Genomic DNA, 19509 nt, shown 5'->3' on the forward strand with positions numbered 1-19509 from the left:
ACCATGTGGGTTCCAGAGAAAGAATTCAGGTCATTGGGTCCCTTTATGGGTTGAGTTATGTGATGGGCTCATAGTTTTTGTTTTGTTTTGTTTTTTCTTTTTTTAGTTTTTTGAGTCAGTTTCTCTGTGTAGCCCTGGCTGACCTGGAACTCACTCTGTAGACCAGGCTAGCCTCAGACTCAGAAATCCACCTGCCTCTGCCTCCCAAGTGCTGGGATGAAAGGCGTGTGCCACCATGGGCTGGGCTCATGGTCTTGAACACACTCATGATCCTCTTGCCACCCCAACCCCATGCAGTTGTGTGCCACCAGACCCAGCATGCAAACCCTTTTGATCTGTGTGTGCTTTCATGTGTTCGGAGGCCAGTAGTAGATGCTGAATCTCTTTAGTAGTTCTGCCTTACTATTTATTTGCATGTATAGATGTTTTACCTTCATGAATGTCTTTGTACCCTATGTGTGCCTGGTGTCTGTGAAGGACTGAAGAGGGTGGCAGATGCCCTGAAACTGGAGCTAGGGATGGTTGGGTGTAACCAGTGTTCTCAACTGCTGAGCGGCTGAGCCATCTCTCTAGTCTCCAGTTTTGTACTATTTCAAGTAATCTGTTTTTGTTTTTGTTTTTTTAGTTTTACAGGGCTGGAGAGATGAGATGGCTCAGCAGTTAAGAGCACTGACTACTCTTCCATAGGTTTTGAGTTCAATTCCTAGCAACTATAGGGTGGCTCATAACCATCTATAATGGGATCCAATGCCTTCTTCTGATGTGTCTGAAGACAGTGACAGTATACTCTCACACATAAAATGAATAAATCTTTAAAAAACAGTTTGTTTGTTTTTTTTCCCAAGACAGGGTTTCTCTGTGTAGCCCTGGCTGTCTGGAACTCACTCTGTAGACCAGGCTGGCCTCAAACTCAGAAATCTGCCTGCCTCTGCCTCCCAAGTGCTGGGATCAAAGGCATGCACCACCATCTCCCAGATTATAAAACATTTTTTACATAGGTTTATTCATTTTGTGTTTATGGTTTACAAGGGTGGGTACACATGTGTGGATGCCCAAAGACATCTTTAGAGTCAATTTCAATCCTTCTACCACTGCACCACCTAATGGATTCTGGGAATGTAACTCAGGCTTGGTGGCAAAGCACCTTTAGCTGCTGAGCCATCTCACTGACTATCAAATATGTGTGTGTGTGTGTGTGTGTGTGTGTGTGTATATGCCATGCGCATGTAAACGACCCCCCCCAAACCTGGTCTAAAGATCCCCTGGAGCTGGAGTTATTGGTGTTTGTGAGCTACCTCACAAGGGTTGCTAGATCCTTTGGTAGAGCAACAAATAATCGTAATTGCCGAGCATTCTCTAACTCCCTCAAATAATCTAAGGTTTTGTAATAATAATGATGCTTTTTAAAAAAGGAAAATATGATGAACGAATGAACATTAGAAATAGGAAAGAAGTGTAAAAATACAGAAAAAGGATTGTGGCTGGCGGGGATAATCAGAAAAGCTTTCCTATATTAAGTAAGATTTGAAGGCTAGGCCGGGCGGTGGTGGCGCACACCTTTGATCCCAGCGCTTGGGAGGCAGAGGCAGGCGGATTTCTGAGTTTGAGGTCAGCCTGGTCTACAGAGTGAGTTCCAGGAGAGCCAGGGCTATACAGAGAAACCCTTTCTCGAAAAGCCCAAAAAAAAAAAAAAAAAAAAAAAAAAAAAATTGAAGGCTATTTTGAGGTTAAAAGTTCCATGCACAAAGCTGGGCGGTGGTGGCGCATGCCTTTAACCCCAGCACTTGGGAGGGAGAGGCAGGTGGATTTCTGAGTTCCAGGCCAGCCTGGTCTACAAAGTGAGTGCCAGGACAGCCAGAGTTACTCAGAGAAACCCTGTCTCGAAAAAACCAAAAAAAAAAAAAAAAGTTCCATGCACAATAAACAAAGGGAAAGAAGAACACTTGGAGGATGGCAAAGTTTTCTAGAACAGTAGGAAAGAAGTTTGATAGAGAGAAAAACCAACGTAGTTTTCTGGGTAGCTGTAGAGAAAGAATGGAAAATGCGGTATTTTTATAGAAACATTTGCACTAGAGCCGCAGTATGAGATTAGGTGAGGGTTAGCGACTGGGAGTCTCCACTTGGGGGTGCTGTTTCAAAACAGCGGTCGACTTGAAGTAAGGTGAAAGGAAAGTATAGCAGGTTGAACGTCAAACAAAGAGGTCTAAAATCTGGACAAATTAACAAAAATAAAGTGGTACTCAAATGTTAACTCTTTTCCTTATAACTGCGTACTCAGCAGTTTGGTCAAAACTGAGCCCTACGATATGCATACAGCACTACCCTCTAATCTTCCTTCAGAGACTACAATTCCCAGAAATCCTCGAGGGAGGTCAGGGTCCTCGTCTTCTTCCAGGGTGCAAAGTGGTTCGCTGCATGGTCTTCTGGGATTCGTAGTCTTGCAGTGTCCTTCGGGAGATGTAGTTCCTTTCCCACAATCGGCTGGGCGAGGCGGCGCCGGCGATCAGAGCAGCGCTGGGTGTTCAGGGGCCAAGATGGCGGCGCGCCGGGGACGGAGAGACCGAGTCGCGCCGCCTCCAACTGGGGGCCCGGGTCCTGACCCTGGCGGTGGAGTGTGCGGCGTCGGTTGGGCGAGTCGAAGCCAATCGCCGTATGGGACCGTGGGCTCCGTGAGCGCCGCGGAGCAGGTGAGAGGGTGGCCGGCGGCCCGCGGCTGGCAGCAAAGCGGCGTGTGCCGGGCGGTGACACGTGGACGCCACAGGAAAGGGAGGAAGCACTTGCGTGCCGATGCTGCGGGAGTTGGGTAGGACTGAGAAGACCCGAGTTGTTGGCGAAGGGTGTGCCAGCAGAGGCAGGAACCCTGCGGCGATTCCTGGGAATGCCAGAGGGACAGTGTCGGGCGTCAGAAACGTGGCCCTAGCTGGGGCGTCAGGGATTCGCGATTGGAGTTGAAGGCTAAGACTTCTTCCTAAGGATGCCGAGGAAGCTTCACCAGCGTGGCGCCGTAGTTCCTTTTTCGGAGCACGTGGGGTGTGGGGGGGGACAATTTCCCGGGAGAACTTGTCTGCCTCCCCCTCCCCCTAGGCGGCGCGGGCGCCCACGTGGGTAGGGCTTGCCGGCGGGGCGGGGGGAGCTCGGGGCGCGGGTCCACGTGGGGGCGGGGAAGGGATGTCCACGTGGCTCCTGTCCCAGGCTGTCTGTCGGGCAGCTAGTCTCCGCGCTAGAGCCGCACTGCCGGGAACTGGGTGTGTCTCAGCCGCTCCCGCCATCTCTGGCTCGTGCTGGGACCTCTGGTCTGGAGGTAGGTGGGGGCTGCTGGAGGCAACTTTGCTCGGAGCCTTAGGAGTTTTTTCTCTGTTGTCTGCGTCTACAACGCCTTCCGTCGGTAGAAGGTGGACTTTCCAGATGTTCTCAAAGTCGGCTTCCTTAGAAATGTCAGGGTGTGAGGCGAGGGCTAGAGGACTTGAGACTGAAGGACTGTGCAGAAATGAGTTCGTGTAGGCTTCTATCTGACGGTCGTGGAGAGAGTTGTGAGTCACAGACATTGGCGTTTTGGTTGCCTGCGTCCTTCAGATGTGTGATTCAAGGGTCATGGGAGTGTCAACTTACCTGTGACTAGTTTAATTTTTCCCTCATTCTTTCTCTAGCATTTTTTTGGGAGGAGATAGTTAAGGCGTGCTCTGGTGAATTCTCAGCTACAGCATCCTGAATTGTGTCTGTGTGAGGCTCTCTGGAATTTTCGATGGAGATAGGAAAAATTGGAGGTGGTTTGAGAACTATTGAATGTAGTTGAACATTTAATGAGTCAAGAAAAAAGTTTTGTCCTGAGCTTCCCGAAAATGCTCAAATCAGGTTTGCAGTAAAGTGAGCAGGATTTAGTTGTCCTTTTGACAGCAACCCCATACGAGGTTTGATTGCAGGTTTCCCAGAAATACTAGGTCCAGCAAAACAGCCTAGGGGAGAATGACTTTCGGGGCATGATTCTGGGATCAAGCATCCTTTTTCCTCCAAGTTTTTACATCTTCTGTGGTCAGCACTGTTCATCATCACCATCTGGGAGAGACTGTACGGGCCCAAGACCCAGCAACAATAGAAGTTATATGGTCTGTCGACCCAGTAGTTACCAAGATATCATATATTTAAGTACAGATGTGTTGCTAAAGCACACAGATGTGATCCCTGCAGTATCCTAAGTTTAACTCAGGATAGACATAGTAAATAATGGTGGGTGAGGCTGAAGGAAAGTGCAGGCTAGTTGGGATTATGTAGTCATCAAAAATATAATTTGAAGTCTACAAATGGAAGAGATATTTTAAATTGAGACTCCTAAGGCTGTGTGAAAAACTTTATCAGAGGGAATAGGAAGTGAAGATCAAAGGAATGGTTGATGGGAAGAACCGAGAGGCCAGCCTAGCAGAAGGCTGGGATGGGAGAGGACAAGCTGAAGAGAGAGGCTCGCAGGAAGAGCAAAATGTAAGCCAGTATAAGGAGTTTAAATCCATGCTAAGAGCAGTAACATACCATTGAAGGAGATTTTTGGTTCTCTCCCTGTGAGGTCTTGGCTGTCATGTCAACCTCAGAGATCCTCCTGTCTCTGCCTCCAGAGTGATGGGATCAAAGAAGGCAGAGCTGTGTCTTTTCAAGGGATTTCTTATGGTCTTAGGAAATGATGAGTTATCTGGTTTTTTGTCATTGTTCTTGGCTTAACTAGTTATATGTTTTAAAGTATATAGAAACATTTTTTTACAAAGTCTCTGGCCTGGGCTTAAAGGTGGAGAATCAAAAGAGTTTAAGGCTAACCTTGGTTACATAGAAGTACAAGACCAGCCTGTGCTATGTGAATTTAAAGTTGGCTTTAAATTCTGGATGAGAAAAATTGGTGTGAGAAAGCCAACGGAGGGGGTTTGGGGTCACTGCGCTAGTGGCGGGTTCACTTTTAGCCAGGCCTTAGCCTTTAGCTGATCCTGTTCTCCTGGGAATGATTGGACCTGGGGATTGTGAAGTGTGTGGGTGAAGCCATGAAAAGGGAGGTAGATGTCTCTGTCTTGGCCTCCAGCACCTGCCGGGAGGAGGTAGAGATAAATGGTTTATAGAGCTGGACCAGTCTGGCCTAGTGGCTGGACTGTAGAACAAGGCAGGGCAACTAGAGATCCAGGCTACTTGCTCACCGATGACTGTTTGCTGAGCCAGGCGCTATTTAGCTTCTGGTTGTAATTACAGGATTGTGAAGACCTGGGTGGGAGGGGTTAGTCCCTAAAACCTGCTGCCTTCTCACTTTAGCTTTGGGCCTAGACAGACTCCTAAAGTGTCCCTAAACCAGCCTGTTCTTTCCCTGGGCCCTGCAGCTCCACCATTTAAAAGGATCGGGTGCCTGGAAGGGTAGGGTCACACCTGTTGCTTTTTCTTTTGGAGGAGTCCAAGTGCTCCATTCCCCTTTGCTGCAGGAGGAGTCGCCTGTCTGAATCTGTTCTCAGGCCTTTAACCCATGCTTCTAAGAGCTGATATGCTTAGCTACCCCTCTGGCCTCACCAGTTCCATTTTGGGCCTTGCCCTTGGCCTGCCTACGACACTTGACAGGTTTGGGCGGGCCCTACCTTGTGACAAAGCTGAAGACACTGCTAGTTCACTGTAGTGTGTGAGGTGGGGCCTCTCCATCTCTGCAGCCAAGCTTTCTCTTTAGCTCCCATTTGGTAGGGGTGGCGAAGAGACTCTTCCCCTAGAACTACCATTGACATATTGTGGCTCACCATTATTGGGTCTAGAGGGATAGCTCAGTTGTAGAGTCTTACAGTGGGTTTAGTCTTCAGCACCAAAGGAGAAGAGGGAGTATGAGTATTAGTTGAATATAAGCCATGGTTAGGAATAATGGGTAACGATGGAGTATAGGCACATATAAATTTCTCTGTGATACACAGAATATAAATGAATACAATCTTATTTGTCCCAAAGGAATTGGGAATCTATTATTTTCCTCTTAAAAAGTAATAGTTTCTTGCATTCTTAATTTATTTGTGTTGTGATAATCTCTCTATGTAGTCTTGACTGAGCTGGCAGTTGCCATATTGGCCAGCCTTGAACTCAGATCTGCTTGTTCCTGCCTCCCAAATGCTGGGGTTAAAGGTGTGTGCCACTACTTTTGTTTGTTTGTTTGTTTGTTAGGAGTAGAGGCTTAAGTCATTCCATTGTTGAGTGTATCTCTGGGTGTGTGGATAGAACACAAAACTTATACGGGCGTGCACCACCACCACCTAGCCCAGCACCTGATGGCTTCTTAACAAACATTGATTTCCCCTCTGTGACAGTCTTTTCTTAAGTAGGCCAGTCTGGCTTCAAACTTGCATATAATCCTCTGCCTTAGTTTTTCTAGCATTTATGTTACAAGGTTATGCTACGCCTTTGATCCCAGCACTTCCGAGGCAGAGGCAGGCGGATCTCTTGAGTTTGACAGCCAAGCCTAGCCTAGTCTACAAGCTGAGTTCCATGACAGCCAGGGCTACACAGAGTAAACTTGTCTCAAAACAAAAACAAAAGCAGAAACAAAAAACCAAAACCACAAACCCAAACCCGAAACCTTTACTATTGTTATTATCATTATCACTGTTTATGTGGAATTACGGGTTTCTGCGAGTATGGGTGAACATGTACTCTGGTGTGCATATGGGTTGGTGAGAGGACAGCTTTGTGGGTTTGTTCTCCTACATTATTTCTGTGGGTTTTGGGTATTGAATTTGGGTTGTCTGTGTGGCTTTTGAAGTAAGCCAGCTGAACCATCTTAGTGGCCCAATCTTTATCTTTGTGATGTTTTTGCTCCCCAGTTTAATCACAGCTCCAGCTATGTGCTTGCCAGTGGAGTCTAAACTGCTCTGCACAGAACACTGCCATCCAGTTGGTGCTTTTGCTTGTGGCTTGTACATAGCTAGTCCAGACCTTTGACCATGGCAGCAATGCTGTTTTAAGCCCATCGATTGTGGGCTGGATACTTGTTTGTCCCCCCCCCGCCAGCCCCAGGGATACCTGATTTTGATGGAGTTATCCATTAGCTGCCTCCAGAAGACTTGGGTCTTTCTGAGTCACCTTCTCCCTCTTTTGCCTTAGGTCCACGAGGAGGGGGATGACTCTAGCTTTGTCGGTCTTTCTCGACTGGGCCCATCTCTGAGGGAGAAGGACCTGGAAATGGAGGGACTGATTCTGCAGGATGAGACCCTGCTGGAGACCATGCAGAGCTACATGGATGCTTCCCTTATCTCCCTCATTGAGGATTTTGGAGAGGTAAGCTGGGGCAGGGCTTGGAGCTCTTCAGACAGGCTCTTGGCATGGGGTGTTTTGTCTTCAGTCTTTGGCGTTGTTTCAGAGATGGCTTTGTTTTCTCAGATGCCCAACTCAGGTTTGAAAGAGCCCTTGAAAGAGTTTTTAAAAAATGTTTACTATTATTTTTTTAAATGGTGTTAGATTGCAGACTGTCAGAGTACAGCCCATGAAGGATGCCTTCAGCTTGGACTATGGTCCAAAGCTTATTCTCCTTTCAGGGTCTTTGACCTACATGTCAAGGAGGATCATGGACACTGCTTTTGAGCCTAATTCCAGTGTAGCCCAGGATGGTTTCCTGAGCATCTTAGTATCACTTGCGCATATAAGATTGTGAAACCAAGCATAAGATGCGATCTAACCCTTCTCTGTTAGAACTAGAGAGTTGGGTGAACAGTAGAAGATTGGAACCCATGCTTCCTGTCACTCAGATCCTTCTCACTGGCAGATTAAGTTGAGTGTGGGAGATTAATTCTCTCAGCATTTAGTTCTTTTATGGCCTGATAGGTTGTTAGAGATCTTGTGGGGTCTTTTTGTCTTTCTGGAGCAGAGCAGGTTATCTCTGGAGGACCAGAATGAAATGTCGCTGCTCACGGCTCTGACGGAGATTTTGGACAATGCAGATTCTGAGAACCTGTCCCCTTTTGATTCCATTCCTGATTCAGAGCTTCTTGTGTCTCCTCGGGAGAGCTCCTCTGTGAGTATGGGGTCAGGGAGGGACACGGGGCTAGGCCAAAGGTTCCAACCACATCTGGGAGCCTGTTCATACAGCTCTGCATAAACTCATTGGGGTCTTTCTTCCTCTTAGCTTCACAAACTGCTCAATCTTTCTCGGACACCCCCAGAACGTGACCTCATCACTCCAATTGACCCTTTGGGGCCCAGCACAGGAAGTAGTCGGGTGACTGGGGTAAGTCTGCCCTGGGACCCTTCTGAATTCACAGATGGGGAGGACATGGAGAGGCACCGTCTGGAAAGCACGTGCTGAGGAACTCCTCCTGAGTCTGTTCTTCTCCTGTAGGTTGAGATGTCCCTTGCAGATTCTCCGTGGGACTTCTCTCCGCCTCCTTTCTTGGAAACTTCTTCCCCTAAGCTGCCTAGCTGGAGACCCTCAAGACCAAGACCTCGATGGGGTCAGTCCCCTCCTCCCCAGCAGCGCAGTGATGGGGAAGAGGAGGAGGAGGTTGCCGGCTTCAGTGGTCAGATGCTTGCTGGTGAACTCGACAGCTCGGTGAACATATTGGACTTCCCTATGCACCTGGCATGCCCTGAGGAAGAAGGCACATCCGAAGCAGCCGACGTGGCAGTGTCAGCCCCTGCGGACGAGAGCATCTCCTCCTTGAGCGAGCTGGTACGGGCCATGCATCCGTATTGCTTGCCCAACCTCACCCACTTGGCATCGCTTGAGGATGAGCTTCAGGAACAGGCTGATGACTTGCCACTGCCTGACGGCTGTGTGGTGCTGGAGATTGTGGGCCAGGCAGCCACAGCTGGTGATGACCTGGAGATCCCAGTCGTGGTTCGACAGATTCCTTCTGGATCCCACTCTGTGCTCCTGGATGAGTCTGCAGGAACCAGTCCTGCCTTGCAGCTAGTCATGCCCACCATGGAGTCTGGGACAGAAGCCGCTGTACCTCAAGTTGCTCCTTGCCCCGATCAAGAACTATCACTGAACTCTGCCTGCTTATCGGAGCCCAGGGAAGTCATGGAGTCATTGGCCCCCACGGAACCTCAGAACCTGCCTGCCAGTGCAAGCCAGAGTTCTCAGAGGGCTCCCAGAAGGGGCCGGAAGAAGAAGAACAAAAAGCAGCCAGCAGCCTGTGTGGAAGGCTGTACCAGGAGGCTGCGATCATCTTCTCGAGTACAGTCTACTGTGGCTACAGAGGTGAACTCTCAGGCAGGCAGCTCACAGAAACCGCCTCAGGAAGAGCTTCAGAGAGAGGCTGTAGCCCCTCAGAGCAGAGGGAAGCCACGGGCGTGGGCTCGGGCATGGGCAGCAGCCTTGGAGAAGACTGGGTCTGAGAACTTAGAGAGAAGTCCAGGACAGGACAGTCCTGCTGAAGAAGATGCTCTACATCTCTGTCCTAAGCTGGTTGAGACTAGTCAAGCCAATCCTACTCTCTCATTAAATGACTGTGCTCAAGCCGACTCCTTGCCAGTTGACTCTGTTGAAGGTGATTCCTCTGTAGTGGGCAATGCCGTACCTGTTGACCAGGCTTCCTCTAGTGCAGAGCTGGCTGGTTCTCTTCCAGTAGGCCCAGTGCTGGCTGACAAGACAGGAACTGAGCCTGCAGTGGCTCTGCCCACTTCAGAGAACATGTCTGCAGCTGCTGCTATCCTAGCTAACACAGTGGCAGTTGACCCTATTCCAGAGGACCTGGCTCCAGTAGATCCTGTGCTAGTTAAGTGCAGACCCACTGATCCCAGGCGCGCAGCAGCAGCAGCAGCAGCAGCAGCAGCAGCAGCTCCAGCTCAGGGGAGTCATCCTTCCCTACAGTCTGCAGACCATCCTAAGGTCACCCCTGAGGTCAAGGATGTTGTAGGTCCTCTGAAGGTGGAAGGTACTACCAGTGCTACGAGCCAGGAAGCCAGACCTCGGCCTCTCAGCCTATCTGAGTACCGTCAGCGAAGGCAGCAGCGGCAGGCAGAGGCAGGAGACAGGAGTTCTCAGCCCCCAGCTGGCAAGTGGCCTAGTCTCCCAGAGACCCCCAAAGGGCTGGCAGATATCCCTTGTCTTGTTCCATCAGCCCCAGCCAAGAAGACAGCCGCACAGAGAAGCCCTACAGCTGTACCAGAGACTTGTTTTGTGTCTGTGGGTTCTAATCCTGCTTCCCCTACTCCTGAGCCATCTGCAAGCAAACTTAAGGTTTCAACTCACTCCGAACAACAGGTGTCATCTCATGAGGTGCCACTTCCATTCGGGCCACCCCCTCCTACTTTGCAGTCTGTGTCTCCTGCTGGACCCATCCCTTCCACAGTACCCACTCCTTTGCCTTGCCCTCCGAGCATACCTCCTCTGCTCTCTCTTCCTTCAAGTGGCCATGGAGTCCCCAACCTGCCCCCGCCTCCCTTGCAACCTCCTGGACTTCCAGTATCAATGAGACAAATGCCACCTGACCCCTATACTCAGTATGCCCCTGTGCCACCCTGGCCTTGTTACCCCTCTATGACCCCTTCTGGCTATTCTTGTCTGCCCCCACCATCACCAATGCCCGTAGTGTCTGGTACTCCTGGTACCTATGCTGTACCCCCAACTTGCAATGTGCCTTGGGTACCCCCTCCTGCACCAGTTTCACCTTACAGCTCCAGCTGTGCCTATGGATCCCTTGGATGGGGCCCAGGGCTGCAACAGCCTCCCTTTTGGTCTACTGTTTCTCCACCTCCATTGTCTTCAGTCTCTACTGGAAGAGCTGTTCCCCCATCCAGTGTGGAACCCAGTAGTAATCCAGCTGGTCCTCCTGAAGATATGCTTCCTGTGCCAGTGACTCCTTCCCTAAGTTCTGGGCCAGCCAGTCCCATATCTCCATCAGTAGAACCTACAAAGCTGGAGGCTCAGCCAGTGCCTGCATCTCCCCAACCGAAACACAAAGTGTCCACTTCGGTACAGAGTCCCCAGATCAAGGCTCCACCGACTCTGTCTGCTGAGGGTGTAGTTTTTGAGGAGTCTGTGTCAGAGAGGCTAAAGCCCGAGACCCCGGAGAACAGACCAAGGGAGAAGCCCATCTCTACGGCTATCAAGTCTGTTCCCATACCAAAGCAGAGCACTGTGGCAAAGCTGCCTGCTGTCCATCCAGCCCGTCTAAGGAAGTTGTCCTTCCTGCCCAGCCCACGTGCTCAGGGTCCTGAGGATGTGGTGCAGGCGTTCATCAGTGAGATTGGTGAGTGCAGAGGGTGCGCTCAGTACAAGAAGGGTGCAGGGCTTGGGAGGTGTTGCTATGTGCTGCTCTCTTGGGTCACTCACTCTGGTGGACTGGGAGGCACATGAAAGGAGAATCGAGGGGGTTTCTTGGAACCTATGAACTCAGTTGCTATGGGCTAGATTTTACTCCTGTGTTGTGTTCTCTCACAGGGATTGAAGCATCAGACCTGTCGAGTCTATTGGAGCAGTTTGAGAAATCAGAAGGTAAGGAAACCTAGGTAGCTTTGTTCCAACTCTTATTTTTGTCTGTGCTTCCTTTGGGTTAGCCTCATGTAGCATAAACTGGGGTAAAGGGTAAGGGGCGATCTCAACCATCAGAAGAGCCACTTAATTGGCACAGGGAGACAGCATTTCCCCTGGGAGAAAGTCTAAGCCAGGGACATGGTGGGATAGCATTAATAATTAAAAGAATAAATAAGGAAAGGATGCAAGGAGGGTGGGATTGGATGGGGACCTTTTCTACAGGGAAGTGACTCTTCAGTTGAGCTTTGAGAGGTGGGATTCATATGCTATATATAGCATATAAGGCAGAAAAAAGAGGTATTGAATGGCTCCTATAAGATGCATTTGGAGGGCTCAGTAGTTAAGAGCACCAGCTGCTCTTCCAGAGGTCCTGAGTTTAATTCTCAGCAACTTCATGGTGGCTCACAACTATCTAGGTGATTTTTTTTTTTTTTTTTTTTTTTTTTTTTTTTGTATTTTTTCGAGACAGGGTTTCTCTGTGTAGCCCTGGCTGTTCTGGAACTCACTCTGTAGACCAGGCTGGCCTTGGACTCAGAAATCCGCCTGCCTCTGCCTCCCAAGTGCTGGGATTAAAGGCGTGTGCCACCACTGCCCGGCAGGAGTGGGTATTTTTGAGCAGAAAAGAAATAATTAAATCTCATTGACTAGATAGCACTGGAGGAGATGGGTCTGAGCTCAGTGGGGATATATAGGCAACACTGGCTTATTTCTTCTCTGCATATCAGAATGCACTTCTACACCACTCAGTTTGGAACATCTGGTTGGGCTTTTAACTGATATGGTTTCTTTACAGCCAAAAAGGAGTGCCCTCTCTCGGCTTTTGCTGATAGCGTGGCTGTAGGAAACTCAGGGTAAGTATGGAGATACGAGCGAGTTCCCTACAGCTGTTGGTCAGCAGCCAGCCAGCACTCCAGGACGTCCAACTGGACACCTTTGTGGCAGGGATGTTCATTCACTCTAGTGTCTTCCCCCACTTTTGTCCCCCTCTCTGTTACCACCAGACACTGTCCTGGATGATGAGTTGGGAGGGTAGGTACTATCAGGAATTACAAGTGTCTTGGAGGTGCCCCTTAATTTATGGCAAATTATTCTTTGGGATTTTTTTCTCTTTCGTTATCAGACTTCAAGCTTTTTCAGTGCTGATGATGGGGCCACCTAAAGTAGGGGGCTTCCCCTAACTCCTTGGAGGGCAGGGTACCGAAACTCCTCACAGTCTCACAATGAGCCTCATTTGTCACATTTCCCATCTGCTGAACATGTCCTTTATACTGGTCAGTTATATTTGAGCTTGGTAGGCAAAGTTCCTTACTGAAGGAGGGGTGGGGTGTGTGTGCAGGATCATTTCATTGAAGATTCTACCTAGTCAGCCTGCCTCCTGAAATTTGGCAGAATTGAGTAAGCTCTGTCTACATTTGGTCACGAAGGCCCCCTCTGTGCTAGAGGAAGACGGGCCACATTGGCCTTTTTTTTTTTTTACATACACCTTTCGTTGCTTTTTTGAGGAAAGCAGATGTACAAAGATATTGAGGCAATGAACCAGGCTTTCCCTTTTCCCCCCTGCCAGCAGCATTGACACTCCCCAGGAGAAGAAACCCCTAGACCGGTTACAAGCCCCAGAACTGGCCAACGTGGCAGGTGGGTTGAGGTTGTACTCCCGCTCTTAGTCTCTGCAGCACATGTGCAGTATGTGCTGTGCATGGAGTGTGTGTTGGCATTGGGTACAGACATCTGATCTCCATTGTTGTGTTCAGAGTCAAGGGGGCCGATACTCAGTCGGAAGTGAGGTGAGGGGCAATAAGGGGAGGATTATCTAGAATGTCCTAAGCTGAGGACACTTAGTCACTGCCATCAGTCAGATGGTGGCTTTTAGGGGATAAGTTGAATAGCCTAACTGAACTACAGGAGCAACTAGTTTGTTATTTGCAGCTTTGTAAGTGCTTTGCTTTGACCCAGAGAGTAGAGGCTGACTTAGGGTAATGGACAGAGAACAAGAAAGAGTTACTGCTAGAGGTCAGATTATAGGAACTTTGAATGCCATATTGAGGTGCTTGAACTTCGTCCTATTGGAGAAACAATTGAAAAAAGCATTCTCACATTGATTATTTTGGATGGTTTGTCTAGAAGGAATCTAGAAAACACACAAGTATGGAGCCAGAAGGGAAGTAGGTAAGTTTATGGTATGAGCCTAGGTCAGATGCAGCCTAGACATTAGGAATGCCTAGGTGGAAGAGTGCATCTCAGCATGAAAATGAAGAGTTAAGCTAGGTAGAGCCTGCTCACTAGGTAGTTAGGTATTGAGCGGCTGATCTCGGGTATGGGTCTTGTTTATTAAAGCAGTGAGAGAAGTTGGGCTGTTGCCGATGTTAGTACACTCTGAGAAGTGGGGTCTTGAGCCTAGACACACAGAATTCGGAGTATAAAACTGGATCTCACCCTGCTATCTCCATCCTCCCTCCCCCCACAGGGCTCACCCCTCCAGCTACCCCTCCCCACCAGTTATGGAAACCCCTGGCTGCTGTCTCACTGTTGGCCAAAGCCAAATCTCCTAAGTCTACAGAGGGAACCCTGAAGCCTGAAGGAATTACAGAGGCCAAACCTCCAGCTACATCCTGCCTCCAAGAAGGGGTCCGTGGCCCCAGTCCAGTCCATGTGGGCTCTGGGGACCATGATTATTGTGTCCGAAGCAGGACACCCCCAAAAAAGATGCCTGCCCTAGTCATTTCGGAGGTGGGATCCCGATGGAATGTCAAGCGCCATCAGGACATCACCATCAAACCTGTTTTGTCATTGGGCTCAGCTACTCCCCCACTCCCATGCACAACTACTTCCCAGGAGCCACTTGATCACAGGACTAGCATTGAGCAGGCAGATCTTTCAGCGCCTTGTTTTGCCCCATCCACCTTGCTTTCTCCTGAGGCCTCACCCTGCCGGAATGAAATGAACGCTAGGACTCCCTCTGAGACCCCAGATAAGCAGCGGTCAATGCGCTGTTACCGAAAAGCCTGCAGATCAGTCAGCCCCCCAAGTCGGGGATGGCAAGGCCGCCGTGGCCGCAGCAGCCGTTCTGTCAGCTCTGGGTCCAGCCGGAGCAGTGAAGCGTCCTCGTCCTCATCGGTGTCTTCCTCATCCCGGTCCAGGTCCCGGTCCCTGTCCCCCCCCAACAAGAGGTGGAGAAGGTGAGCTTTGATGGCCTGTTAGATTCTGTCCTTTGGGAAGTTCCTGCACTCTGTGTTTTACTTTGAAAAGGCCATGGGTTAACTCATGTACTTTGAGTCACTATGGCTTTATTCTTCCTTTTCTTGGATTGTTGGAGTCTGGGATACTCCTGAAGTTTCTGATTACTTGAGATGTGCCTTGGGTAGATAGCATTCGGTCTGATTGTGGTTATTTCATACTATTATACTTATACATGGCATTTGGTATTTTCTTGGAGTTAACATAGGATAGTGGGTTAATCTTACATGCTGGTGAGCTGGCTCAGTAGGTAAAGGTGCATGCTGCTAGGCTCAGTGACCTGAATGTGAACTGGAACCATATGGTGGAATGAAACAGTTCTCAAAAGTTATCCTCTGACCTCTGTATTGCATGCTTTGCCACACACATACGCACATGATAATTGTAAAAAGAAGGAAGATTCCTTGTGGGGTGTGCCACAGTTGTAGATCAATTAGAGTGCCTGCCTGGAATGCATGAAGCCATGGATTTGATTCCCAGCACTTCATAAACTAGACATGCTACATGCCTGTAATCCTAGCACTGAGGAGACAGAAGCAGAAGGGTCACAGGTTAAATTATCCTCGGCTACATACAGAGTTTGGACAGTTTGGGGTATATGAAACACTGTCTCAAAAAACCCAACCAAACAAAACCAAAACCAAACAAACAATCTGGTGTTTTAGCACCGGCACTGGCTTCAGAGATGGTTGTGTGCAGTCTGACAGGGTACCCTTTTTCTCCCCTTGCTAACAGTATTCCTTTGAGATGTGGCAGGGGAACAATTAGGACTCAGACTCTGGTACCTTGCCCCAGCACTGTAGAGTAGCCGTCAAAACTAGGGCTAGCTAGCCCTCCATCTCCCAAGTCTACCTGAAAAGTCTTCCTCTTTCTTTTTTTTTTTTTTAGATTTATTTTATTATTATATGTAAGTACACTGTAGCTGTCTTCAGACACACCAGAACAGGGTGTCAGATCTCATTACGGATGTTTGTGAGCCACCATGTGGTTGCTGGGATTTGAACTCAGGACCTTTGGAATAGCAGTCAGTGCTCTTACCCGCTGAGCCATCTCGCCAGCCCCTCCTCTTTCTTATTTGTTAAGTGTTTTCCCATTTTCAGTGGCACAATGGAAAACATGCATAGTTAAAGCTCAGTAGTAATAGAGCTGTGTTAAGGATGCAGAAGGCCCTGGATAATCCTCAGCACCAAAAAAGAACTATGCATGCTAGCAGTCTCCCAGTGCTGGCAAGGCAAGGGGGACAAGAGAATCTCAAGTTGAATGCCAGCTTGGGTTGTGTAGTAAGATAGGCCCCTCCCTCCCCCACCTCAGGGAAAAGGATAATAAAGATAGGTACATTTTAGATATGCTTGACATACCTATATTTATGCAGGCTCTCCCACTCGTTACCTGCAAAAAAAACCTTCTTAAACTCTTGTGCTTCCCTTTATCCGTGGTCCTGATCCTCCTGATAAGGAGGCGAGTCTGACCTACCTGCCCCATTCCCATCATTCCTATGCCCTTTATTACAGGTCCAGCTGCAGTTCCTCTGGACGGTCCAGAAGGTGTTCGTCCTCTTCCTCTTCTTCCTCCTCCTCCTCCTCCTCATCATCCAGTTCTAGAAGTCGGTCTCCCTCTGTGTCCCCTTGCAGGAGAAGTGACCGGAGGCGACGGTGAGCATGAACATGTATTTGAGGGTAGTGCATCTCGGATGCCGGGCAGGTGCCCGAGAGTTCTGAGTCTTGACTTGTCTGGGGACTGATGGTATCTGTCTTGTCAGGTACAGCTCTTACCGTGCCAATGACCATTACCAAAGGCAGAGAGTGCTGCAGAAGGAGCGTGCAATAGTGAGTAGGGCAGCAGGTCATGGGAGGAGGGGCTTAGTCTGTGCCACGAGCTCGGAGTCATCAACAGCTGCAGCTCTGGCTCATAGCTGCAGTCACTGCTCCTTTGTCCAATATAGGAAGAGAGAAGGGTGGTCTTCATTGGGAAAATACCTGGCCGAATGACTCGGTCAGAGCTGAAGCAGAGGTTCTCTGTTTTTGGAGAAATTGAGGAGTGTACCATTCATTTTCGTGTCCAAGGGTAAGTTTTAAAGTTGTATTTTTTTTCTGTTAAATTCTTATACCTTGATGTTTCTCTGTCTTTCCTGTCTTCTCCTGGGCTGGGCTGGGTGGGGTCCTTTTGTTTTTAGAATCAGAGGGTTGGCCTTTGAGGAAATGAGAAGAAACACCTGTGCACCTGAGAGCTGAGTCTTCTCCATGACCTATGCCTAAATGGCTCACCCTCTCCTAGTGACAACTATGGCTTCGTCACTTACCGTTACGCTGAAGAGGCATTTGCAGCCATTGAGAGTGGCCACAAGTTGCGGCAGGCAGATGAGCAGCCCTTTGATCTCTGCTTTGGGGGCCGAAGGCAGTTCTGCAAGAGGAGTTACTCTGATCTTGGTGAGTGATGGAGACGGTTTCCTCAGCATATGAGAGGAAAGCTAGATTTGGATCTGACATACAGAACCATAAGAGTGGGTGAGTGAGAGGGGCCTCCCACACTCTTCTTGGATGGGCCATGGCTCCCATTTGAGAAATGTGGTAAGAGACCTTAATATTTGTCCCTTTCTGCTTTTGTAGACTCCAATCGGGAAGACTTTGATCCTGCTCCTGTAAAGAGCAAATTCGATTCACTTGACTTTGATACATTGTTGAAACAGGCCCAGAAGAACCTACGGAGGTAACCCTGGGCATACCTCCCCCACCCATTTTCTCGGGAGGTGTCCAGCCTCTTCCAACCCCCTCCCCCACTCTAGGGGAGAGAGCTGCTAGTGTGGAAAATGACTGTTTTATAAGGAAATGGAGAAAAAATTAAATAAAAATGTGTTAAATTGGGATTTTTAAGTGGTATTTGGTTTTTAATAACAGGTATTGAACAAATTATCTTGGATTTCTATGTAAGATGGGTCTGAGGGGAACATCTAATAAACATGAACTAGCGGGAACTCCAACGTGTCTTTTCTGTGTGCAAATGTCTGGTGTATTTGGAATTTCTCTGAACACAAGGTGGTCTTCACTCAGTTCCTAGACCCTCTTCTTGTTAGGTGTAAGGTCACATTGACTTGGCTTCTTACATCTGTCACATGTAAAATAAGTCAAGAAAAACTTATCAAACTTGAAAGACGTGCAATTTATTCATCGTTGTATACAGAGGCAGTAGGACCGTGTCTTAGTTCCACAGCTCTGAAGCTCGCTGAACTGGCTTGGCCATTGAGCCCCTAGGAAGGAAGCCTTTCTCCACCTGCCCAGCATTAGGATTGCCTAGGGACCACCACACCTGGCAGTTTGCCTTTCTATGTAAGTTCTTACCACTCAGGTCCTTATCATTATTAGACAAATGTTTTAGGCACTAAACCACACCCTAGTCCTTTTTTTTATTTGTGCAGTACTAAGTGGGGTTTGAATCTAGGGTCTCATTCATGGTGAAGCAAGATCTGTATTGAACTAACATAGCCATCCCCACAGATTTGTGTCAGGTATCTTGCTCCCCACCTTTGTGCTTCTGTTTGAGGCAGGAATCTCTAGCTGTCCTGGAACTGGCTTTCTAGATCAGGCTGGCCTCAAACAAGATCCTCCCTCCTGCCTCTGCCTCCTGGATGCAGGGATAAAAGGTATGTGCCACCACACTTCAGCTGAAGTGTTTTGAGACAGGCCAGACTGGCCTTGAGCTCACATTGAACTGCTTCTGCTGAGATGAGTGTCACCAAACCCATTTTAAGATTTTACTTTGAGACTATCTCAAACATTTTTAAAATTATGCATATGAATGTGTCTGTGTTTTGAGTGTGTACACATGCCTGTGGGTGCTAGAGGCCACAAAAGGGTGTTGGGTTTCCTGAAGTCTCTGGAAAAGTGGTAAATGCTCTGATAGCTTAGACACCTTTCCAGGCCCCCTCCCTTTATTTTATTTTATTTTTTTAATTTATTTTTTATGTATATGAGTACACTGCAGCTGTACGGATGGCCCCTCTCGCTCCAGCGTAGAGTCACCATGTTGCTGGGATCCGAACACAGGACCTTTGGAAGAGCAATCAGTGCCCTTACCCGCTGAGCATCTGGCCAGCCCCCCTCCCTTTATTTTTGAAAGGAAATCTCCCTGAATCTGGAGTCTAGCTAGTGAGCTCCAGGGTCATCAGTATCCTGCCAGCCGTGGGGCTACTGAAGCAAGCCATTGTGCTCTGCTTGTACAGCTGTGTCAAAGATCTGAACTCAGGTGTTTATATGCTTGCATGGCTAGCATTTACACTAGTCCCATTCTAAATTCTATAGAGTTCTGCAGGCTGGACTGAAATTCCAATTCTGCCCACTCTCTTGCAGTGAGAGCTACTAGGCCTGTGCACGGAGATATTTTTAGAAAACAAACTCTTGTGGGATGGAGGAGATAACAGTTGTTTGTTGTTTTTGCTTTTTTTGTTTTACTTTTTTGTTTTGTTTTGTTTTTCGAGACAGGGTTTTTCTGTTTAGCCCTGGCTGTCCTGGAACTCACTCTGTAGACCAGGCTGACCTCGAACTCAGAAATCCACCTGCCTCTGCCTCCCAAGTGCTGGGATTAAAGGCGTGCACCACCACCGCCCAGCTTTTTGTTTTTCAAGCCAGGGTTTTTCTGTATAGCCCTGGCTGTACTGGATCTCACTCTAGAGATCCCCTTCTTCTGCTTCCCAAGTGTTGGGATTAAAAGTGTGAGCCACCATGGCCTGATTTACTATTTCAAACTCAAAAGAATTCCTCTTCCTAACCGGGCAGTGGTGGAGCACGCCTTTAATCCCAGCACTTGGGAGGTAG

General features: G+C 48.6%; 1 protein-coding gene across 7 annotated transcripts; it reads left to right on the plus strand.

Annotated features, from left to right (window-relative positions):
* The first annotated feature begins 2481 nt into the window (after positions 1-2481).
* Pprc1 (PPARG related coactivator 1) lies at positions 2482-17672 on the plus strand. 7 transcript variants are annotated; one of them, XM_031390515.1, is made up of 14 exons: positions 2482-2687; positions 7096-7269; positions 7853-8002; positions 8114-8215; positions 8327-11183; positions 11375-11428; positions 12261-12318; positions 13032-13102; positions 13932-14643; positions 16213-16353; positions 16461-16527; positions 16644-16765; positions 16976-17127; positions 17308-17672. In XM_031390515.1, the coding sequence occupies exons 1-14, from the start codon at positions 2535-2537 to the stop codon at positions 17409-17411; spliced, it is 4917 nt and encodes a 1638-aa protein (XP_031246375.1). In that variant the 5' UTR covers positions 2482-2534; the 3' UTR covers positions 17412-17672. The 7 variants fall into 7 exon arrangements, with proteins under 7 accessions (XP_031246375.1, XP_031246380.1, XP_031246376.1 ...); XM_031390520.1 differs by having other exon boundaries at positions 16467-16527; XM_031390516.1 differs by having other exon boundaries at positions 13035-13102.
* Positions 17673-19509: the final 1837 nt, after the last annotated feature.

Source organism: Mastomys coucha, unplaced genomic scaffold, assembly GCF_008632895.1.
Source record: "Mastomys coucha isolate ucsf_1 unplaced genomic scaffold, UCSF_Mcou_1 pScaffold21, whole genome shotgun sequence".
Classification (NCBI taxonomy): Eukaryota; Metazoa; Chordata; class Mammalia; order Rodentia; family Muridae; genus Mastomys; species Mastomys coucha.

What these genes read in the sequence shown, in the direction of transcription:
- Pprc1 (XM_031390515.1), top strand. Translation starts at nt 2,535, where the DNA reads ATGGCGGCGCGCCGGGGACGGAGAGACCGAGTCGCGCCGCCTCCAACT. An exon ending in AGAACTGGCCAACGTGGCAG is followed by an intron (nt 13,103 to 13,931) that starts GTGGGTTGAGGT and finishes CTCCCCCCACAG; the next exon opens with GGCTCACCCCTCCAGCTACC. An exon ending in ATTCATTTTCGTGTCCAAGG is followed by an intron (nt 16,766 to 16,975) that starts GTAAGTTTTAAA and finishes ACCCTCTCCTAG; the next exon opens with TGACAACTATGGCTTCGTCA.